Source organism: Antechinus flavipes, chromosome 1 (assembly GCF_016432865.1).
Source record: "Antechinus flavipes isolate AdamAnt ecotype Samford, QLD, Australia chromosome 1, AdamAnt_v2, whole genome shotgun sequence".
NCBI classification, from domain to species: Eukaryota; Metazoa; Chordata; class Mammalia; order Dasyuromorphia; family Dasyuridae; genus Antechinus; species Antechinus flavipes.
Window position 1 is genome coordinate 16,713,909 of NC_067398.1, and position 19,535 is coordinate 16,733,443.

At 46.0% G+C, this 19,535-nt stretch overlaps 2 protein-coding genes across 2 annotated transcripts in view; one reads left to right on the forward strand and one right to left on the reverse strand.

Annotated features, from left to right (window-relative positions):
* The window catches only part of DNAH12 (dynein axonemal heavy chain 12), a 136,909-nt gene extending 135,305 nt beyond the window's left edge, over window positions 1-1,604 (reverse strand). Inside the window, 1 exon segment of the mRNA XM_051979504.1 lies at window positions 1,326-1,604. Within this exon segment, the coding sequence (XP_051835464.1) occupies window positions 1,326-1,568 (243 nt within the window). The 5' untranslated portion in view covers window positions 1,569-1,604.
* A 4,689-nt stretch (window positions 1,605-6,293) lies between these two features.
* On the forward strand, window positions 6,294-17,857 carry PDE12 (phosphodiesterase 12). The gene is made up of 3 exons (XM_051979492.1): window positions 6,294-7,738; window positions 8,744-8,822; window positions 8,987-17,857. Exons 1-3 carry the CDS (start codon window positions 6,380-6,382, stop codon window positions 9,427-9,429), a joined length of 1,881 nt encoding a protein of 626 aa, XP_051835452.1. The 5' UTR covers window positions 6,294-6,379; the 3' UTR covers window positions 9,430-17,857.
* Window positions 17,858-19,535: the final 1,678 nt, after the last annotated feature.

Sequence of the window (19,535 nt, forward strand, 5' to 3'; positions counted from 1 at the left end):
TTGACTCTTAATCCATAGGAAGGGGTCCTATGCACTTATTTTTCTAATTGGATTGAAAAGGATTTCTGTAGAATACTAGTGGCTGATATATATTATCAACCGATGTGACTAGTAATAGGGGAAAGCAACAGAAATTGAAATCAGAAAGATCCAAATTCAAATTGATGTCAAGTATTACTAGTTGTGTGATGATAGTTAAGTCCCTTACTTGCTCTGTGCCTAGGTTTCCTCATTTGTACAAATGAAAAAAAAAATAATGATACCTCCTTTCCAGGGCTGTTGCCTCAGGAGATAATATCTGTATAACATCTTTGCAAAGCTCAAAGCACTCTAAAAATGCAATGATCAGCAACTGAAGTTTCCAAAAGCTTTCTCTCATATCTCCACGGTGGGGTAGGTTGTTTCAGAAAAGGGAAGTGACTTACCTAAGCTGATACAGAGTGTAAAGAGATACAGTAGGGAATTAATTCCAGCCTTGCTGGGTTCTCTTCCCATGGAAAGATTGCTCCTTGAAAGCAGCCCCAAGTATCTAACTCGGTATTTACCTGTCACGTGCCAGGAATTACGCCAAGTGCTAGGGCTACAAACACAGCAACAGAACTTTTCCTGGACCTAAGGCAGCAACTAAGGGCTGTAGGGGATAGTGTGGGGCCTGGAGTCAAGTTCAAATGGCCTCAAACACTCCCTGCCTTTGTAAACCTGGGCAAGTCACTCAATTGATGTCTGCCTAAGTCTTCCCATATGTTAAAAAGGAAAAATAATAGCACCCACCTCCCAGAGCTGATGGGAGAATCAAATGATACAGCATAAATATTGGCTATTACCATTTTGATTTTGAAAAATGAGGGAAAAAAAAAAACTGATTTCAGTTTCTGTTGCTTTCCCCTATTACTAGTCACATCGGTTGATAATATATATCAGCCACTAGTACTCTACAGAAATCCTTTTCAATCCAATTAGAAAAATAAGTGCATAGGACCCCTTCCTATGGATTAAGAGTCAATATGCTGGGGCAGCTAGGTGGCGCAGTGGATAGAGCACCAGTCCTGAAGTCAGGAGGACCTGAGTTCAAATTTGATCTCAGACACTGTCTAGCTGTGTGACCCTGGGCAAGTCACTTAACCCCAATTGCCTCAGCAAAAAAAAAAAAAAAAGAGTCAATATGCTTTCACATTCACAACTAACATGGCTGACAGATAAACAAAATAGCTTTATGCATTGACATTAGGTAAAATTGCGTAGTTTCCCAAGCAAGTTATTTCTATTAATGGTCCTTGTTGAGCACCTAATAAATTCTCCTTCTGAGCCAAACAAGTGATGAAAACAAGTGTCTCGTTCTAATTCCGCTGAGTACCCCCAGCTCCAGTCCAGTTCCACAGCCATACTTACACAATCTGATTGAGTCTCTTTGCCTCATCCTTGATTCTTCTGTATTTCAAGAGTTTCGTTTGCACTGGGGTGTCAGTGATTTGGTCTTCAGGAGGAAGCACAATGGGAGGCAGCTTCAAGTTCAAAGCTTCCTTTTCAGCAGCAATCGCTTCTTGATCTTCTTTATCCGGGTCCAACATCTTGGGTCCCCGGAGTTTATATTTAATGCTTCTTGCTCTGGGAAGAAAAAAAGATCCTATAGTTTACTTGGATGGGGAAAGTAAGAGAATCCCCCTTTTCCAGGAGAAGACACTAGCAAAGACCATTCAGTGTTTACTCCAACTGCTGGTTGATTCGGGGCTCCTCAGAAGGGTAGGAAGGAAGGTAAGGAGGCCTCGGGCCTGTTGGGCAGCCCCCTTAGAATGGGCAGGAGGCCTGGATACTGCTGTTTGTCCTGCTTTCTCCAAGAGGACCAATGACATCCGACAGGTGACTACAAGGGAATTGGCTTTAAGACCGTGCAGCCATCAGCCTCCCTCCTGGAGCCTCCGAGTGCCGTGGGCACATGCAGGTCAGGATGACCGGAGATGGCCCCAAACGGCCCAAGATACAACCAAGGAATGAGTGAGCATTTTAATGGAAGGGCTCATTCTGGACAGCCCAGCATGGATGTTTCCGATCTGCCCCTTCCAAGAAGGGCTGGAGGCCACGGATTCAGTCTTGGAAGGGCAGAGTCTTTAAGAATCAGTTTTGCTTTTAAACAAAAGGGTGGAGAGGAGGGGAGGGAGAAGGAAGAATATTTTCTGGAAAAAACAGCCCTTAGGTTGGTTTATCTTTTGATTGATTTCAGCCAATTAAGAGAACTTAGTTAAGGGATGCTTCTTCGCTTTATTTAAAATGGAGTTTTATTTTGGAGGCTCAGGAAAGGAGAAAAGCAAATGCAAATGGCTCAAATCCTCCGTTCTAGGGGTGGGGGCACTGCCTAAGTGGTTAGGCAGGCCGTTCTGTTGGGTAGTTCATGAGGTCAAGGTCTACAGCCGCTACCTTGGAGGCTCCCAATTTACAGATGGGGAAACTGAGGCACTGCAATGTTTTCCTTTTCCTTTCTGAGGAGATTTTCGCTGCTCAAAGGAAGGTGATATTTGGGGAATGAAGCTGACGTAAAAGCCAAAGACCGTTATAATTTTTTTTAAGAGATGCTTTGTTTTATTTCTATATTATCAGGCTCAATGCTCCAGTCTGAGTGGGAAAGGCCCGCGGGGGCTGCCGGGGAGAGCAGGTGCCCCCGCAGGCCCCTTCCCTCAGAGGGAGGGGGAAAGCTCGGGAAGGGGAGAGCCCGGACAGCGCTCGCAGCGGGTGCAGTGGGAGCAGCGGCCCCGCCGCCCCGGGGCGGGAGAGGGAAGCCGGGCCGGGCCGGGGGAGGCTTGCAGCAGGTGATTCCCGGCCGCGGCAGCTGGGGGGGCAGGAGGCCAAGATACCTGGGGCGCTGGCTCCGGGCCGAGCTCTGCCTGTGCTTGGAGGTTCGCCCCGGTGGCCGGAGTCCTTCGAACTGTCCCGGCTCCTGGGCAGGAGAATGGAAGATGGGGGAAGGAAACACACTGGTTACCTTGGAGACGGAGGGGGGCGGAGCCGCGGGCTTGGGGAGAGCGGAGGGGGACAGTCCGGCGCCGGGAAAGCCCCGGGCAGTGTGGGGTCTTCAGGCCGGCCGTGCGCGGCGGGCGGGGGCGGCCCCACCCACAACTCCTCCGGCGGGGCCGGCTCTCCCCATTCTAACCAACACGTTTCAGGTGCGCCGGCCTTGAGGCCGAGGTGCGGGGCTTGCCGGGCCGGGCTGGCCCAGGCTCCCGAAGCCGGCTCCCGCTCGGGGGGACCCTCAATCCCACCAGCGAGGGCGGGGGAACAGCTAAGCCGTCCCGGGGCTTCTTTTCTTAGGGTTGGTGCCCGTCCCCCCCCGCTGCTAAGAGCAAACCAACCGTGTAGATATTGAACACAATAGTCCAAGTAGCAGAATTCAGCAGTTCCTTTTCTATATTTAAAAAACAAAGTGTCAATAAATAGCTTCCTACTCTGCGTAATAGAAGGTATTCGATCAATCAAGTAGCATTTATTAAGCCTCTACTGTATGCAAGTCGATGGATTCCATGTACAATAACGAAACCACCGTTTGTGTGGTCAGAGAAGGCAATAGCCATCATCGATGTAGGACTTATCATTCACCTGAAATCGCGTTCTCCAAAGTTACCAATGACTTAATTGCCAAATCATATTTTTCGACTCATTTTGTATCCTCCCTGACCTTACTGCATTTGAATTGTCAATCATCTCTCCTCCCAGTCTCCTGTTCTCAGGCTTTTCATAACCTGTGTCAAACCCGCCTCCAACTAGTACCTACTACTTCCCTGGGTGCCCCAAAGCTCTCTCTTGGATCTTCTTTTTGCTTGATACTGTCTCACTCGATCTTCTCTCCAGCTCCCCCGGGTCTAATTATCTCTGCACAGATGACCACAAAATCTAGTGATTAGTGCAGACCTGTACCAGGGCACTAATGTGCAATAAACCTTGAAGGATAGGAAATAAATTTGGAATCTGACCTGATCCACAGACTATAAGAACAAAGGCTGAGAGGAAATTGGAGTCCCAATTCCCTTCTGGTATTGATCACAATGGGATTTTCAGTCTTAAAGAGATCTGAATATGAAGAGGCATATAATAGGACTGGATTTTTTCCAAGGCCAGACTTTTAGGGGAAAAAAAAAATCCCCAAAATGTTAACCCTCCCCTTCCCAATCAAAATAAAACACAAAAACCTTGTCATGTCTGACTCTTTACATTTGAGATTTTCTTGGCAAAGATACTGGTTTGCCATTTCCTTTTCCAGTTCATTTAATAGAAGAGGAAATGAGACAAACAAGTAAGTGGCTTGCTCAAGGCCACCCAGATCCAACACTCTATCCACTGTACCACCTAATTGCCCAACAAACTGCATTGGTTCCCTATTGCTTTCAGTGGCATTTGAAGCTCTTCTTACCTTAGATCCCTTCTGCCTTCCCCGTCTTCCGCACCTTCCTTCCCAACTTACGCTCTGGCCATGCTGCTTCTCAGTTCCAGGGAGTGGCCATGTCCCAAGCCTGAAATACTGTCTCTCCTCTGCTCAGACTACTGACCTCTTGGGCTTCGTTTAAGTCCCACCTAAGTCCCTCCTTCTAGAAATCTACTCCTACCCCTCATTGATTCCAGTGCTTATCTATTCTTTATGCAGCTTGCTTTGCATTTATGTTTCCCCCTCACCTTTTAGACTGTAAGCACTTTGAGGGCAGAAATTTCCATTGTTGTCTTTGAATGTTCAGCAAGTGCCTGCACATAGTAGGCACTGAATAAATGCTTGTTGACTGAGGAGTTTAAAATAAATTTTTAGAAGGTAGGCTGGAGCCAGATTCTGAATGACTTAAAGTGCCAAATAAGTTTTGGGAAGGAGCCATTGGGAGCAGAAGGGAGTGACACAGATTTGTGAATGAGGGAGATCAGATCACCATTTCTTCTAAAGTTTCTACCTTTATTACAAATATGCAGACAAGAACATAAGAAATGGGTTCTAGGAGATGATCTAGTCCAAAACTCATTTTATTGATGAACAGCATAGAGATGACACAGCACTTGGTCACACACTGAGTCACCTTCCAAGCCCTGAGGAGAATACAGTTCTCTAGTTTTTACAATCCCGCCCTCCCCTGGAGAATTTATCTCCTCTTCACACCATGCCCCACCCCCTCCTCCAATTCAGAAGGATCTTTCCCTCCCTATCTTGGACTGAAACCAAGGCCCAGGATAGAGGCAAGATGCTGGGAGGTGCCAACGCTCCTGGGCGGAGGTGGTGGCCCAGACACTGGAATTTCGGGAAATTCCTGCCCAACAGTGATTCCCAAGGCAAGTCACAGCTCCCATGAACCTGTTTCTCCAACTGTAAAATGGGGGTAACAACCCAAGGAAAGGGGAAATTCTATCCCCACCCCAGGGATGTTAACTGATACATTAACATGCTGCATACTGGATCATTCCGCCTGGGGTATGCCGGACCCCAAGTAGCCAAGAGTCTGGATGAGGCCCCAGGACACCAAGACTGGGACCTCTGGGAGATGACTTTTAGAGAAGGGAGGGCTCAATCCCAGGCTGGCACGGTGGGAGTGAGGGGGAAGCAGCGGGAAGCATCTTTTACCCGATCCCGGAGGAACCCGGACGATCCCGTGCTATTATGATCACGAGAGACCCTCTGCCGGCCCAGAGAGGCCGGCTCTGCTCCTGGTTCTGGGGCGCTGCCCAGAAGCCCGAAGGAGCTCCGGGGCAGGGCTCCTACTCTTGGGGCAGCTGTCCATCACTCTCTGAAAGCCGAGGGCCAATGGAGGGACTGGACCATGGGGGCCTTCAAGAATTGATACAGGCCACATAACCCATGCCCATTTTACAAAGAAACTTTAGAAATGTCCATCCTGGTGGCACAAGGAGGGGGCAAAGGGGGAGAGGGGTGTTCAACTCCCACGGCAAACGAGGAAATTGAGATTTGGCCCACGGAGCCCCTGGCCTGGAGAGGCAGTGTGCAGGTGTCGGGGTCCCAACCACTGAGGACTTTCGAGGGTCCGGGGTCTCCGTCAGATTAGAACGCGTCTGCGACCCCCGAGTCCCGCCCACAGTCAGCCCCAGCGAGCAAAGCCGCCCAGCGCAGCGTGGGAAGACACCGCCCCTTGACAGTGGCCCCGCCCACTGACGTCACCGCGCCCGGCAGCTACACAGACTGTCCCCGGACCCAGAATCGCACTTTCGACACAAGCCGGTCGCGGCGACCCGACCCAGCACCTTTCCCCGCCGGGTCCCCACGCCGGCCCCCCGCGGATTCTCCCACCGCCCCCCGGGAACGGGCCCCCACGTGCCGCCGCACGCCCAGCTTTCCCGGAGTGTGCCGAAACTGCGGGCGCGGATGCAGCGCGACAAGCAGGCGGCGCGGCCCGGAAGCGGCTGAATGGGCCACGGCGGCTCGTGCGGGCACGGGTCCATGTGGAGGCTGCGGGCCGGGAGCAGCGCGCTGCGCGGCGGGGCCGGGGTGCGGCTGTGGGCGCGGGCCCGGGCTGAGGCGGGCGCCGCCATGGAGCGCGCCGTAGTGCGCTGCGTGCCGTCCGAGCCCAAACTGAGCCTGTCGTTCGCGCTGGCAGACGGCAGCCACAAGCACATGCAGCGCGACCAGAGCGAGCCTCTGGGTCGCGCGCTCAGCCGCATCGCCACCAACGCGCTCAAGGGCCACGCCAAGGCGGCAGCGCGCAAGGGGCGCCGGGGACAAGCGGTCGCCGGAGCCGGGGCCGAGCCCGCCGCCGAGCCTCTGGTAAAGCTCTACTACCGCGAAGAGCCCGTGGGCGACGACGTGCTCAACGTGGACGCGTGGCAGGATGGCGCCGTGCTGCAGATCGGGGACGTCAAGTACAAGGTGGAGCGCAACCCGCCAGCCGTCACCGAGCTGCAGCTGCCGCGCTACATCATGGCCGGCTTCCCCGTGTGTCCCAAGATCGGCCTCGAGTTCGGCGAGCCCGAGCGCTCGCTCTTCCGCTGGTTCCGCGAGGCGCGGCCCGGAGCCGCCGGAGTGCCGAGTGCGCCTGCGGGCACCGCCCCGCCTGCCTCGCCCCCGCCCCCGCCGGCCGACGGGGACGCGCCGCCGCAGGCGGATGCGAGCACGGGGCCTGCGTGGGTGGAGGTGGCCGGCGCGCACGAGCGCGTCTTCACGCCATCCAACGCCGACATCGGGCTGCGGCTGAAGCTGCGCTGCACGCCGGGCAACGGACAGCGGCTCGGGCCGTGCCGCGAGCTGGAGAGCGCGGGGCCCGTGGAGGCTGGTCCCGGCGCGTGCACGTTCGACCAACGCCACCTGTACACAAAGCGCGTGAGCGGCGACGGGCTTCTACGCGCCGTGACGTATAACGTACTGGCCGACGTGTATGCGCACACGGAGCACTCGCGCGCCGTGCTCTACCCGTACTGCGCTCCCTATGCGCTCGGCCTCGACTACCGCCTGAACCTGCTGCAGAAGGAGCTAAGCGGCTACAGCGCCGACGTACTGTGCCTGCAGGAAGTGGACCGCTCGGTGTTCCACGACAGCCTGGCGCCCGCGCTCGACGCCTTTGGCCTGCAGGGCCTCTTCCGCCTCAAGCAGCAGCAGCACGAGGGCCTGGCCACGTTCTTTCGCAGGGACAAGTTCCGGCTGCTGGCGCAGCACGACATCGCTTACCAGCAGGCGCTGACTGGAGACCCGCGGCACGGGGCGCTGCTCGAGAGCCTGGCTCGCGCCCCGCAGGCCCGGGACCGAGTGCTGCAGAGATCGTCCGCGCTGCAGGTGAGTCCTTGCCGGGGAGGGGAGGGGCGAAACTTTGCCCCGCCCCACAGGCCCTGGCCCGTGACAGCACGGGGCAGGCGCTGGGAAGCCTGGGGCCTGCAGGGCTGGTTTTGTCCCTGTCTCCTGCCCTCCTCCAGTGAAATGAGACCCCGGCGGTGAGGGTGCTGCTGGTTTTATTTAGGGTTAGACCTTGGCTGGGCGTGGTGGAGAGAGGACTCCTTTTCTTGGGATCCTGGAGCGGTCTCAGTGAGGCCCGCAGTCCTGCCTTGGGGCCAGCCGGGCGCTCCGAGTTCTCTGTTGGCTCGCCCCTTTTCGGGGACTGCACAGATCTAGGGCCGGAGCTGATGCCTCCGGGACAGCTCTGTGAAGGAAGACGTTCCTTCCAGGCCAGATGCGGGGTCCTGTGACCTCTGAAATGTCAAAGCTCATTCAAGGAAGTTGGGTGAAATTGCCCTGGGGGATAGGAATTTAAATCTCACCTCGTTCTTTGCCCCTGTGACAGTCACTTCTTTCTGAGCCAAGCCTGTCTCTGAGTGAGATGGCCAGAATTTCCTCCTCTGACCTGCCACTAAATAATTCTGCACATTTTGCTATTCCTTCGGGGCCACGGTGGTCATTTCTTTCTTGGTGAGATGTGACGCCCCTCTGTCTCACCCCAGCTTGTTGGTACCATGGGTGACTTCATTCGTGTAATTAAACTCCAAGATGATAAACTCCTTCCACCACTAGAAACTCAGGGACAGTTACGCAGCTCAGAGTCCTGGATGTGAGTCACCTGAGTCCCGCTTGCTGAACGTAGCAGAAGACAGATGGAAACCCAGGGCTCCTGGGCTCTGAGGCTGGCTCTCTGCTGCCCCTGTTCGCTTTCAGAATTTTGAATTTAAGGTTTGATCAGGCATCATGAGATTGAAGTAAAATATCTGTCCCTCATACATTCAGGATCAGATTTTGAAGTTAGTGACAAGTGTAAGACCCTTCATAAGGCAGCCTTGCTTTGTGTTCTAGGTTTCAGTCCTTCAGTCTACAAAGGACCCTTCTAAAAAGATCTGTGTTGCAAACACTCATCTCTACTGGCATCCCAGAGGTAAGCATTTGGGAGGGTGGGGGAGAGGTGAGAAAGAGAAATGCCCGTTGTTGCCTTTCAGCACTTGAGTATTTTCTTAAACCATGTTCCTAATGGTTTTTGTCATTTGTGTGCCGCCCTTAGCCGAGGCCCTCAGTCATAGGTATCGTCCTTTATCTTCGCAGGTGGGCACATTCGTCTTATTCAAATGGCGGTAGCCTTGACTCACCTTCAGCACGTGACACAGGATCTGTATCCCGGCATCCCTATCTTATTTTGTGGCGATTTCAATAGCACGCCGTCAACGGGCATGTATAGTTTCGTCAGCACCGGCAGCATCTCGGAGGACCATGAAGACTGGGCCTCCAATGGTGAAGAGGAGCGCTGCAGTATGGCTCTCACCCATCCTTTCAGACTGAAAAGTGCATGTGGCGAACCTGCCTACACTAATTACGTGGGGGGGTTCCACGGATGTCTAGATTATATTTTCATTGACTTCACTGCTTTAGAGGTTGAACAGGTGATACCAATGCCAAGTCATGAAGAAGTTACCACCCATCAGGCCTTACCCAGCGTTTCACACCCCTCGGACCACATAGCCCTTATTTGTGATTTAAAATGGAAGTAGACCGGACCTCGGCAGGGCAGACAGTTGTTGAGTCAGAACAAGGATTTCACTTACTTAGGATCTAACTGGAATCAAGGTCTACATCAATAACCTTGACAAAAGGGGAAGAGACTGATTGTGGGGAAATGTTCACACTCTTAGCACTGGCTCTGTTCTAAACACAGCCTTCGTTTATGTGACTGTTCATGACATCTGCATGGCTCCCTTTCTCTTTTCTCAACAGAAGGAAAGAAAGCAAATATATTTAAAACTGGCACAAAAATTGAATGATCACATAACTTTTTTAAAGAAGTGATTTTTAAAGTGATTAAGAGATTATTTTGTTTTTTTTTAAGAAACCTGAGTGATTCTAATGTGATTTCTAGAATAGGGTACCTTTTGAACATGAACCATGTTTTTATAGTTAAGCAAAATGAGTAGTAACGAAGTGCAAAGTGAGTGTGGCCAGAGGGGAGTCCTTGGAAGGGAAGGAATAGTATCAGGTCTCTCCCCATTTCCTTTGGGATGAGTCACTTTAGAAAAGAGCTTTAAGAAGACACCAAGTGTATTTTGACATAGGGTCATCTCTCTTTTTTCTGTCTCACTTTTCCAATTCTGCAGCCAAAACACAGTCTAGTATGGGTTTGCTTTCTGGTAACTAGCTTTTAGGAGGTGTATTTCTTTAACCATTCTTAATGTGACCATTTAAAATTTTAGACTACAAACACATTAGCACCAGTAAAAAGTCATTCCCTATTAAACCTGTAAATTAGTAGACTTGATTCCATAGTCATTGGTATGCAACAGTTTCACTTTCAACCATACATTTTGTGTAACTAGAACATTTGACTTATTATTTGGACTTTGACTCTACAGACCAGTATTAAGGTGGATCAGATACAAGTCAGAAATCTTAATACCCTATTGAAGTGGACTAATGTTTTTAGATAATTTATTTAATTTTAATGTTAGAAATGTAGCTAATAGGTTTTTCTTTATAAATCAGAATACTACTACTAAGAGTGTTTGGGAAGAATTACCAGGACTATTTAATTAATAAAACTAAATAATCCATTGAGTTATAGGAAAGTCCTAGATAGAGACTTCTTGCAAAAATGTTAACCACAAAGTCAAATGTTTTGCTTTTCTGTTTGGGGCAGATTTAATTTTGAGGTTTGCTGTTGATTGTATTTATTATGAGGCAGTGGCCAAACCCTTCGCTACCTAAATGTTCTGCCTGCTGCCAGGGCTTCTTTGGCCTGGTTGAGGCCTGACCTGGCACACTAAACTCTTTTGTAGCCACTTCTCCCTTAGGTTTCATTTTAGCAGTTGTCAAAGGTACCGATTCCCCAAAAGTTAGAATAGTTATGATGTTTTCTATCCAGGTGGAAGTAATGGTTTAAATTCTTTTTTAATTTATTTTACTTTAAAAAAAAAAAAAAAAGGAAAACGGAACAGAACATCAGGGAGGATTCATAATATATAACAATAAATCACCAGTTCAAGAGAGGATATAAAATAGTAGAAGAAATGTCCATTTTTTCCTTATTTTGTTGTAGATTCTTTTGTTCTCTGCTGTGCACATTTTTATTCTTTTTTTTTTTTTTAAATTCTTTAGTCCCCCCCACCTATCCTAAGCAGGCTATATAGTTAAACAAGGATATATTTATGTAGACCTATATAGCTATACATACACACAGATCTTTTCTGCTAATTCTTTGCTTTTAATTCTGCTCCTTAACTTGCCTTAACCTCCCCCTCACTCCCATGGTCCTTCCCTTGCCTTCTTCTCCCACCCTTTGCTTCTCTATCATCCCCCCCACCCCTTATTTTTTTATAGATTTGGGAGGGGGCTGTACTCTTTCAGTTGTATATGTGTGTATATGTACTGTTGCCTGTAGGTTTTTAGAACTGTGGATCCTCCCTCAAATGCTTCTGTGTCTATTTGTCCTCTGCACTTCATTTGTATAACATAATTACTATTCTTACCTTAACTCTGCCCTAATCTTTCTTTTGAGCTACCCAATTGCTGATGTCAGTCTTAAACATGGTATACATTTCCATGTTAAAAAAAAAAGAAAAAAAAATTTGTCCAAGTTAAGTTCCTTGAAATTGATCTTTGTTTGGTATTGGCTCTTATATGTTAAATCTTCTATTGAGTTCAAGTTTGATTGGAAGAAAGTCCTGAAAACCTGCAAGTTTGTTGAATGTCCTTTTTTTCACCCCCATTCAGTGTAGTGGATAATTTTGCGGGATATGACATTTTTGGCTGCAGGCCTAGTTCTTTTGATTGCCCACATGTGTGACTCCAGGACTTACGATCTTTTATTGTGACTGATGATAAGTCCTGTACAATTCTAATTGTAGCTCCAGTGTATTTGAGGGGTTTTTTTCTTGTTTCTTGAAAATTTTTCTCTTGGATCCAGGGATTTCAAAATTTCACACTAATATTTCTGGATGTTTTCCACAGAGGATCTCTTTGAGGTGGTGATGGGTGGATTTAAGCTTTTCCTCAATGTCATTTGATTTTTAAATTCTTCTTTGAGTTCTTCTATAGATTCTTACTTCATTGTCCTCTGAAGATGAATCCTATTCTTCCCTGTTCCCATAGAAAAGTTCTGTGGTTCGGTTTGTTCTTTGCCAGTTAATTTTTTTTAATGAGAAGTATACCTCTAATTGTGGAGTTGGGGAGATGGTGCCTCTAGTTTCACTTTACCTTTCCCCTCTGACCTAGACCCCCAAACCAAAAGCTCTCCGCTCCTGCCTCTGCCTTCCTGATATGCACTGGGTCCTTCTCACCCAGGGCCACCCCTGCAGCACAGCTGGGCCTGGCATTCCTGATCAGCCCTATTCCCAGTCCAGAAGGTGAAGTTCCTGTGGTTCCTCCTGAGGTTCCAAGCACAGCCAGCTCTCCCCAGGGGGCCCTGCTGGTGTCTCTGGAGCTAGCCCAAGGTATTTGCACTGCCCACAGGTTAATCCCTTTCTGGCTTAGGGTTTTGTGCTGGGGTGGCCCCTGCTCTTCCCCAAGTCTTACTGATTTTCATCAGTCTCTGTTCTGTTTGTGGGGGAAACATAAAAATAGTGAAATTTACTGATCTCTGCCATCTTCCCAGAATCCTCTTCTTTCATAGTTTTAATTCTTGGCTCTACTTTTGCTATCAAGCCTGGAATCTTAACAAGGAACTTGACTCTTTCGTTGGTGTTCTGTTTCTTCATCTTCTATCTGCTGAAAGTGCTAGGGATTTGGGGTCAGAAGCTTCTGGGGATCATGTAGCCCCTAGCCCCCACACTCCTTTCCTTAGAGGTTCATCACAGTGTAACTAAAACCACTGTAACCAACCAAGAGGCAGTGAAGTACATTTGAACACTGAATCTGGACCCAGAGGATCCAAATTCAGGTCTCACCCAGATTCTCTCAGATCAATCAAATAGCATCTCAGTTTTAGCTCCCTCATCTGATGGAAGGAACTGGACTAAATCCTAACTTGTGGATGGGAGTAGAGGTTTATAGGTTTCTGTATTTTTGTCTTTTAAATAAAGAAAAATAAAGAGGAAGCTTCAGGTGACAATTTTCTGTAATTCTAGTATAGACCATTTTAAATATGAATTCAGCGTTTGAACTGTGCTTTTAAAAGCATGGGGAATTAAAACTGTGTGGACAGGTGAGCTGAAGTCTCAGATATTCAGAAGTATCAGTGGTTTACATAGGCAGCCCCACTGAAGCTTTCCAGGTGGTAAAGCTCTCAAGTCTGTTCTAATCCATTCTCTCTTTGGCCTTGTTTTTCCTGTTAGTCCTATCTCATTTTCTCTAGTGTTTCCCCATAAGAAAATCTATTACTATATTGTGCCATGGGCAAGAGACACTGAGAAATAACACAATATCTTCAACACCCAGTTTTGTAGTCATTAAAAGCCAAGTCAACTACCATGCAAAAGTTTACTTAAGGAGATGAAGGATATAGTAAGTAGAAAAACTATTACTGGCATTTTCCATGAGTCATAATACCTTATTATTTTAAAGGGCTCATTAACAATTTTTGTTAATTTAAATTTTAAGTATTTAATGCCTTATTCTCACTAAATTTCATTTTATGGTATATTTTACGTTTGAGTAGAGGAAAGCCTAGTATTTCTTTCCAGAATAAACCAAGTTTTATAATATCAGAAACTGCCATATAAATTAACCAAATAAACTTTCAAAAATTATGGTAGGTTGAATTTAGATAGTTGAAAATGGCACAAGAGAATCCGCATCGATTCTGTTTCCAAGCCATTACAAGAAAACCAGCAATGAGTTTGGTGGCTGAATTTTGATGAATTATAATTTAAGTAGGAAAACAGTGAGGCTTTTTTAAAATGTCAGAACTTGTTTCACCAATCTTGATTTGTGAGTGGGTTCTTAGAAGACAGAAGGTGAAAATCAGTCTGGGCTAATCTGGTGGTACCTAATTAGCTTGCCCTAGGCTAATGAATCAAGACATTTCAATTTGCTAACAAAATGTATCTTTGGTTTGTTGTTCATAACATGCTTGAACTAGGTATGCAGAGCTGCTGTTTCCCAATTTTAACTTTTCCGGTGGTTGCAAAGACTTAAGTAGGGATCCTTTCCTACTCTGCTTTCTCTAGAAAATAGTTGTGACCCTATGATTTGGTTAATCTTACGGCACCAGTTCTCAAGAAACCTGCTCAAATTAACTATATAAACTTTATATCTATCAAGGTCTTTTGCTTCTTTTTTTCCCCTCAACACATATAGCACAGTACCTGGCACATAGTAGGTGCATAAGGAATGAATTAATGACTGTACTCATTGAGAACAGACCTGATCTGGATGTGCTGCAGGGCTTCCCGGTGTGAGGAAAAAGGCTTCGGAAAATGTGTTCTTGGATCCGTTCCAGTTGCGTTAAGATGGCAGTCAGTGGAGAGGATGGAGCTCTGCCCTGTAGGCCAGGGCTAAGACAGGATGAAACCGAGGAAATAGATTCACAGCTCTGTGCAGAAAAGAAAATAATCAGAAGTAACTTTGCCAGATGGTCTCTTGCCATGTTTTTTTATCCCCATTGTAACATTTCTACAGAGAAAGGTAGGTGGTCATCCGTCTTCAAATTTTGGTTCCTTTGGGACTTAAGGGTCCATCAGAATTATTCACTCAATACAGGAGGGCTGGTAGACTGTTAATGATCTTGGCCATATCATTGCCTCTTAGCCTTGGTCATCTGTAAAGGGAAAGCCCCAGGAGGTGTAGACCCCCCTTCTTACGGTAATTGGAGAAGGTAATGTATTTGGCAATTTTAGTTAGGTGTTATTCATGAAACTGAATCTTAAAGCTGATGTTTACAAAAAATAACTTTAATGAGAGCTTTATCCTACAACTATTCCTTAAGCAAAACAAACCCTTTGTGTTCTGGATTTTTAACCAGTGAGAAACACTGGATACTTTGTCATTTAAGAACAAACAGAAGAAAACTTGGGAGGGGAGGGAAGGGACAATTGACTTTCTGGCCATAACTAGGACTACATTACCCAACTCGATGCTTTCCTTCCGGAGGGCCCCATTTTCTACTTCAGTAATTTGGCAGATTGGGAAGATCAATCTAGATTTCCTTAATACTGTCAGGATGGAGTGGGGAGGGGGCACAGATTGAACTACGTAAACATTTCTGCTTTTTGTAAGATTAGCAATCTCCCCCACCCCATCTCAAGCAGCAAAGTGAGAAACGTGGCCGCCTTAACTGGACTCTCTCCCTTCCTGTCATGGCCTTGGAGCAACGTCTTCAAACCAGCGAGCTTTGCCGAGAGATTAGAAAATTATGACAAATCCTAGGACCCTTAAGTTAGGACTTGGAGAAAGAAATAGACTCCAGGCAAACAAGAAGCACATCCACCCGCTGAGATTCCGTGTTGGAGCGCATGAAGCATAAGCTCATTGGTTCAGATGGGGATTTCCATGGTCAAGGACGAGTCCCTCAGGGCTCCTTTCTCTTCTGGAATGAGATTGGCCTAGACCCTAATTGGGTGTCTTCATGCTCTGGACCCAGGAAGTGACTTGCCCAGAGTTTGAACCTTCCTGCATCGAGGTCCAGCCTCCTGGTGAGGAGAAGGAGTTTCACCTGCTCCAGGGAGCCTAGGATAGAATAGGAGACAAGTTCCTAACAACGGAATTGGAATCCAAGTATAAGCTCGTGTCATTTGATCTGGCTGGACACATGGAGCCGAGAGCATGGGTAAAGACACACCGGAAGGGATAGGAGTGAATTTTTCATGGCCTGAGTTTCCATGTTAAGTGTTATTCATTGTCTTGGATTAAGGCAGACAATCAAAAAAATTATGCATCATATTTTAAGTTGCAAATAGGAGGTTCTTGGTTTTCGTTTTTTTTTCTCTCCACAATATTAAAACTCTTATCTGTGGCTTTGCAAAAGCACTTCAATATTTTATATGTTTACTCATCTCATTTTACCTCACACATACTGGTTAAACAAGGAATCAGCAAGTAGGGACAGAACTGCTTCTGTTACTTATTCCTAATTTATATTCACTTGAGAATGTTTTCCAGATAGAGGGCTTCCTTCTCCACTACCAGCCATTGCCCCCTTTGTTGAGCTTTTTCTTAGCCTTGGTGATGGAGACAGAAGATGATAAAAAATTGACAAGGAAACAAGCTGCTTTGGGTGCTATTAAGTTACAGATAGTCTGATTAGAATTCTTGGCTTTCTTTCTGTTGCCATCCTCAGGCAGAGGTGCTAATTAAGTGATCCCAAGTTAGCAAGAAGCTGGAAAGAGCCCCCCAATTCCTAAACGATTCTGAGGAAACAAGATTGTCTTTAGGTTTCCGCTTCCCTCGTTAAGATGGCAGGACATAGAAAAGACTTCAGAAACCATCTAGTCTCTTTTTACAAAAGAAGAAATAAGTTCATGTCCCAAAAAACTGGTAGCTAATGACAACCACAAGTCCAAATTTAAAATAGAATTTCATCTTCAGTAATGGCACGCCTTGCCCAGAAAGATGTGTTTGTTCACATTCTTCTACAGCTGATTTAGACCATTAACTGGATCCAGAACGAGTCCAATGATCACAAACAGAAACCTCTTAATAGATACAAATCAACATTCCTGAGTAAGAATGGACAGCAAGGTGGCAAGGGTAAAAGAAGAGAGCAGCAATCAATCCAGTGCAAGACTGATGTTATCGCCAACATTTTATAATTATACAAGATTGACGATAGTTAAGTCTGAGCTTACACTTGATTCACTGCAAGTTGCTAAGGGACTCATGGGAATAGCTAGTTTGACTACTACAGGTATTCCCAAGTCAGTTCTTAACATCCACAAATTTGTGACGGGGTTAAATAGAGTAGCTGAACTAGGTGATGTTATGGATAGAGCATTGGGCCTGGAGCCAAAAAGATGAGTTCAGGTGTGCCTTTCTAGTGTGACCCTGGGCAAGTCACTTCTCCCTGTGTGCCTCAGTTTCCTCATCTGTAAAATGAGCAGAAGGAATATCGAACCACTCCAAATTCTGTTGCCAAAAACATTCCAAATCTGGTCACGAAGAGTTGGACGCCACTGAAAAGTGAATGAACGACATCTCTTAGCATCTTTTAATGATGATTAATGGGGCACACTGAGTACTGGTGCTTTTAAAAGGCCATCTTCAATATTTGACTGGGGAAATGGATATCTTTTGTCAGTCACCATAACTCACAATAATACAGTTCCTTGGAAAACACACTGAAAGGTGAAAATTGGTTAGTTTTTTTTCCATCTGTGGCACTTAAGAATAACTCATCTCATTTTATGTTTCTTCCTGTCCTAAAGAATCTGTGGTCTTGCACAATTGTCTTTGGGTTCATGGTGGGTGAATTAGCAAACCAGATCTTAATCTGGGCCTTAGCCTTGGGGCCCATAAAAAAGCATGGTTTCTTTCTGCTGTTTGCTCATGTGGAGGACTGGGGTGAGTTGTTTGAATTAACTTTGGATAAAATGAGTGCATTCCTTCCAAGCAATTAGAGTAAAGTTAGTGCTTATACACCATGTTACTTGGAAGTAACTATAAAGCGTTCTTCATGGCTCACGTTCAGTCATTTTGAATCTAAACAAGTGAACAAAGCATGTCTGACTCCTGAGAAATTTATCCAATGTCATAGTCACTTAAGATTTCTTGAACCAGACCTGGGCTCCTTATATATATGTATATACAACTCAATTTCAAAATATCCTGACCCCCTGCCAATCCCCCTACTGAGGAAGCCTTGGCTTTGCTCCAAAGTGAAGGTTTACCCAACTGGCAAATTTCTCTTCCTAAATGGCTGCCATGGAGTGTCAGTAAGTCCAAAATAATAACTATTTATGATAGACTCATTTATTTATTCTCTGTATCTCTGTAGTTTTGTCGTACCTAAATCTGTGATGTTAATTGCCCAAAATAATAAAAACCTGAGAAAAGTCATCCTGGAAGGAATATAAGGATTTTTTTTATTCTTTTGCAGTGGTCTCTTGTGTCTCCTTAGTAGAGAACTTTAGCTCAAATCCCACCACCCCTCTCCAAGGTTCAGTTTCCTCTGAAATGGTCTTCAGGTCTCAGAATGATCCTCTGGGGCTACTCTTTCTTTCTTTCTTCTTTCCTTTCTTTTTCTTTCTCTCTTTCTTTCTTTCCTCCCCTTTATTAAAAGCTTTTTATTTTCCAAAACATGGGTGGACAATTCTTCAAATTAGTTGTTGCAAAACCTTGTGTTCCACTTTTCCCCCTGTCCCCCATCCCCTCCCCTAAATGGCAGGTAACCCAATATAAGTTAAACATGGTAGAAATATATGTTAAACCCATACATATTTATACAATTATCTTGCTACACAAGAAAAACTAAACGCCCCCCCCCCAAAAAAAGAGAAGCAAAATAAAATGCAAGCAAACAACAAAGAGTGAAAGTGCTATGTTGTGATTCACACTCTGTTCCCACAGTCCTCTCTCTGGGGGCAGGTGGCTCTCTCCATCACAAAGCTATTGGAATTGGTCTGAATAATCTCATTATTGAGAAGAGCCACTTCCATCAGAATTAATCATCATATAGTCTTGTTGCCATGTACAATCATCTGCTCATGTCACTCATCATCAATTCATGTAAGTCTCTCCAAGCCTCTCTGAAATCATCCTGCTGGTCATTTCTTTTTTCTTTTTTTTTTTTTTTTAAATATTTTATTTTATTTTATGCCAGAATCCATGCCAGGGTAATTTTTTTACAACATTAATCCTTGTATTCACTTCTGTTCCGATTTTTCCCCTCCCCTAGATGGCAAGCAGTCCTATATATGTTAAATATGTTGCAGTATATCTTAGATACAATATATGTTTGCATAACCGAACAGTTCTCTTGTTGCACAGGGAGAATTGGATTCAGAAGGTAAAAATAACCCGGGAAGAAAAACAAAAATGCAAATAGTTCATATTCGTTTCCCAGTGTTCCTTCTTTGGGTGTAGCTGCTTCTGTCCATCATTTATCCATTGAAACTCAGGTCTCTTTGTCAAAGAAATCCACTTCCATCAGAATACATCCTCATACAGTATCGTTGTTGAAGTGTATAATGATCTCCTGGTTCTGTTCATTTTACTTAGCATCAGTTCATGTAAGTCTCGCCAGTCCTCTCTGTATTCATCCTGTTGGTCATTTCTTACAGAACAATAATATTCCATAACATTCATATACCACAATTTACCAGCCATTCTCCATGATGGGCATCCATTCATTTTCCAGCTTCTGGCCACTACAAATAGGGCTGCTACAAACATTTTGGCACATACAGGTCCCTTTCCCTTCTTTAGTATTTCTTTGGGATATAAGCCCAATAGAAACACTGCTGGATCAAAGGGTATGCACAGTTTGATAACTTTTGGGGCATAATTCCAGATTGCTCTCCAGAATGGTTGGATTCGTTCACAACTCCACCAACAATGCATTAGTGTCCCAGTTTTCCCACATCCCCTCCAACATTCATCCTTATTTTTTCCTGTCATCTTAGCCAATCTGACAGGTGTGTAGTGATATCTCAGAGTTGTCTTAATTTGCATTTCTCTGATCAACAGTGATTTGGAACACTTTCATATGAGTGGTAATAGTTTCAATTTCATCCTC

Coding starts and splice junctions, on each gene's coding strand:
- PDE12 (XM_051979492.1), top strand. CDS start 6,380: ATGGGCCACGGCGGCTCGTGCGGGCACGGGTCCATGTGGAGGCTGCGG. Junction 7,739..8,743: donor AGAGATCGTCCGCGCTGCAG/GTGAGTCCTTGC, acceptor TTTGTGTTCTAG/GTTTCAGTCCTTCAGTCTAC. Junction 8,823..8,986: donor TCTCTACTGGCATCCCAGAG/GTAAGCATTTGG, acceptor TTATCTTCGCAG/GTGGGCACATTCGTCTTATT.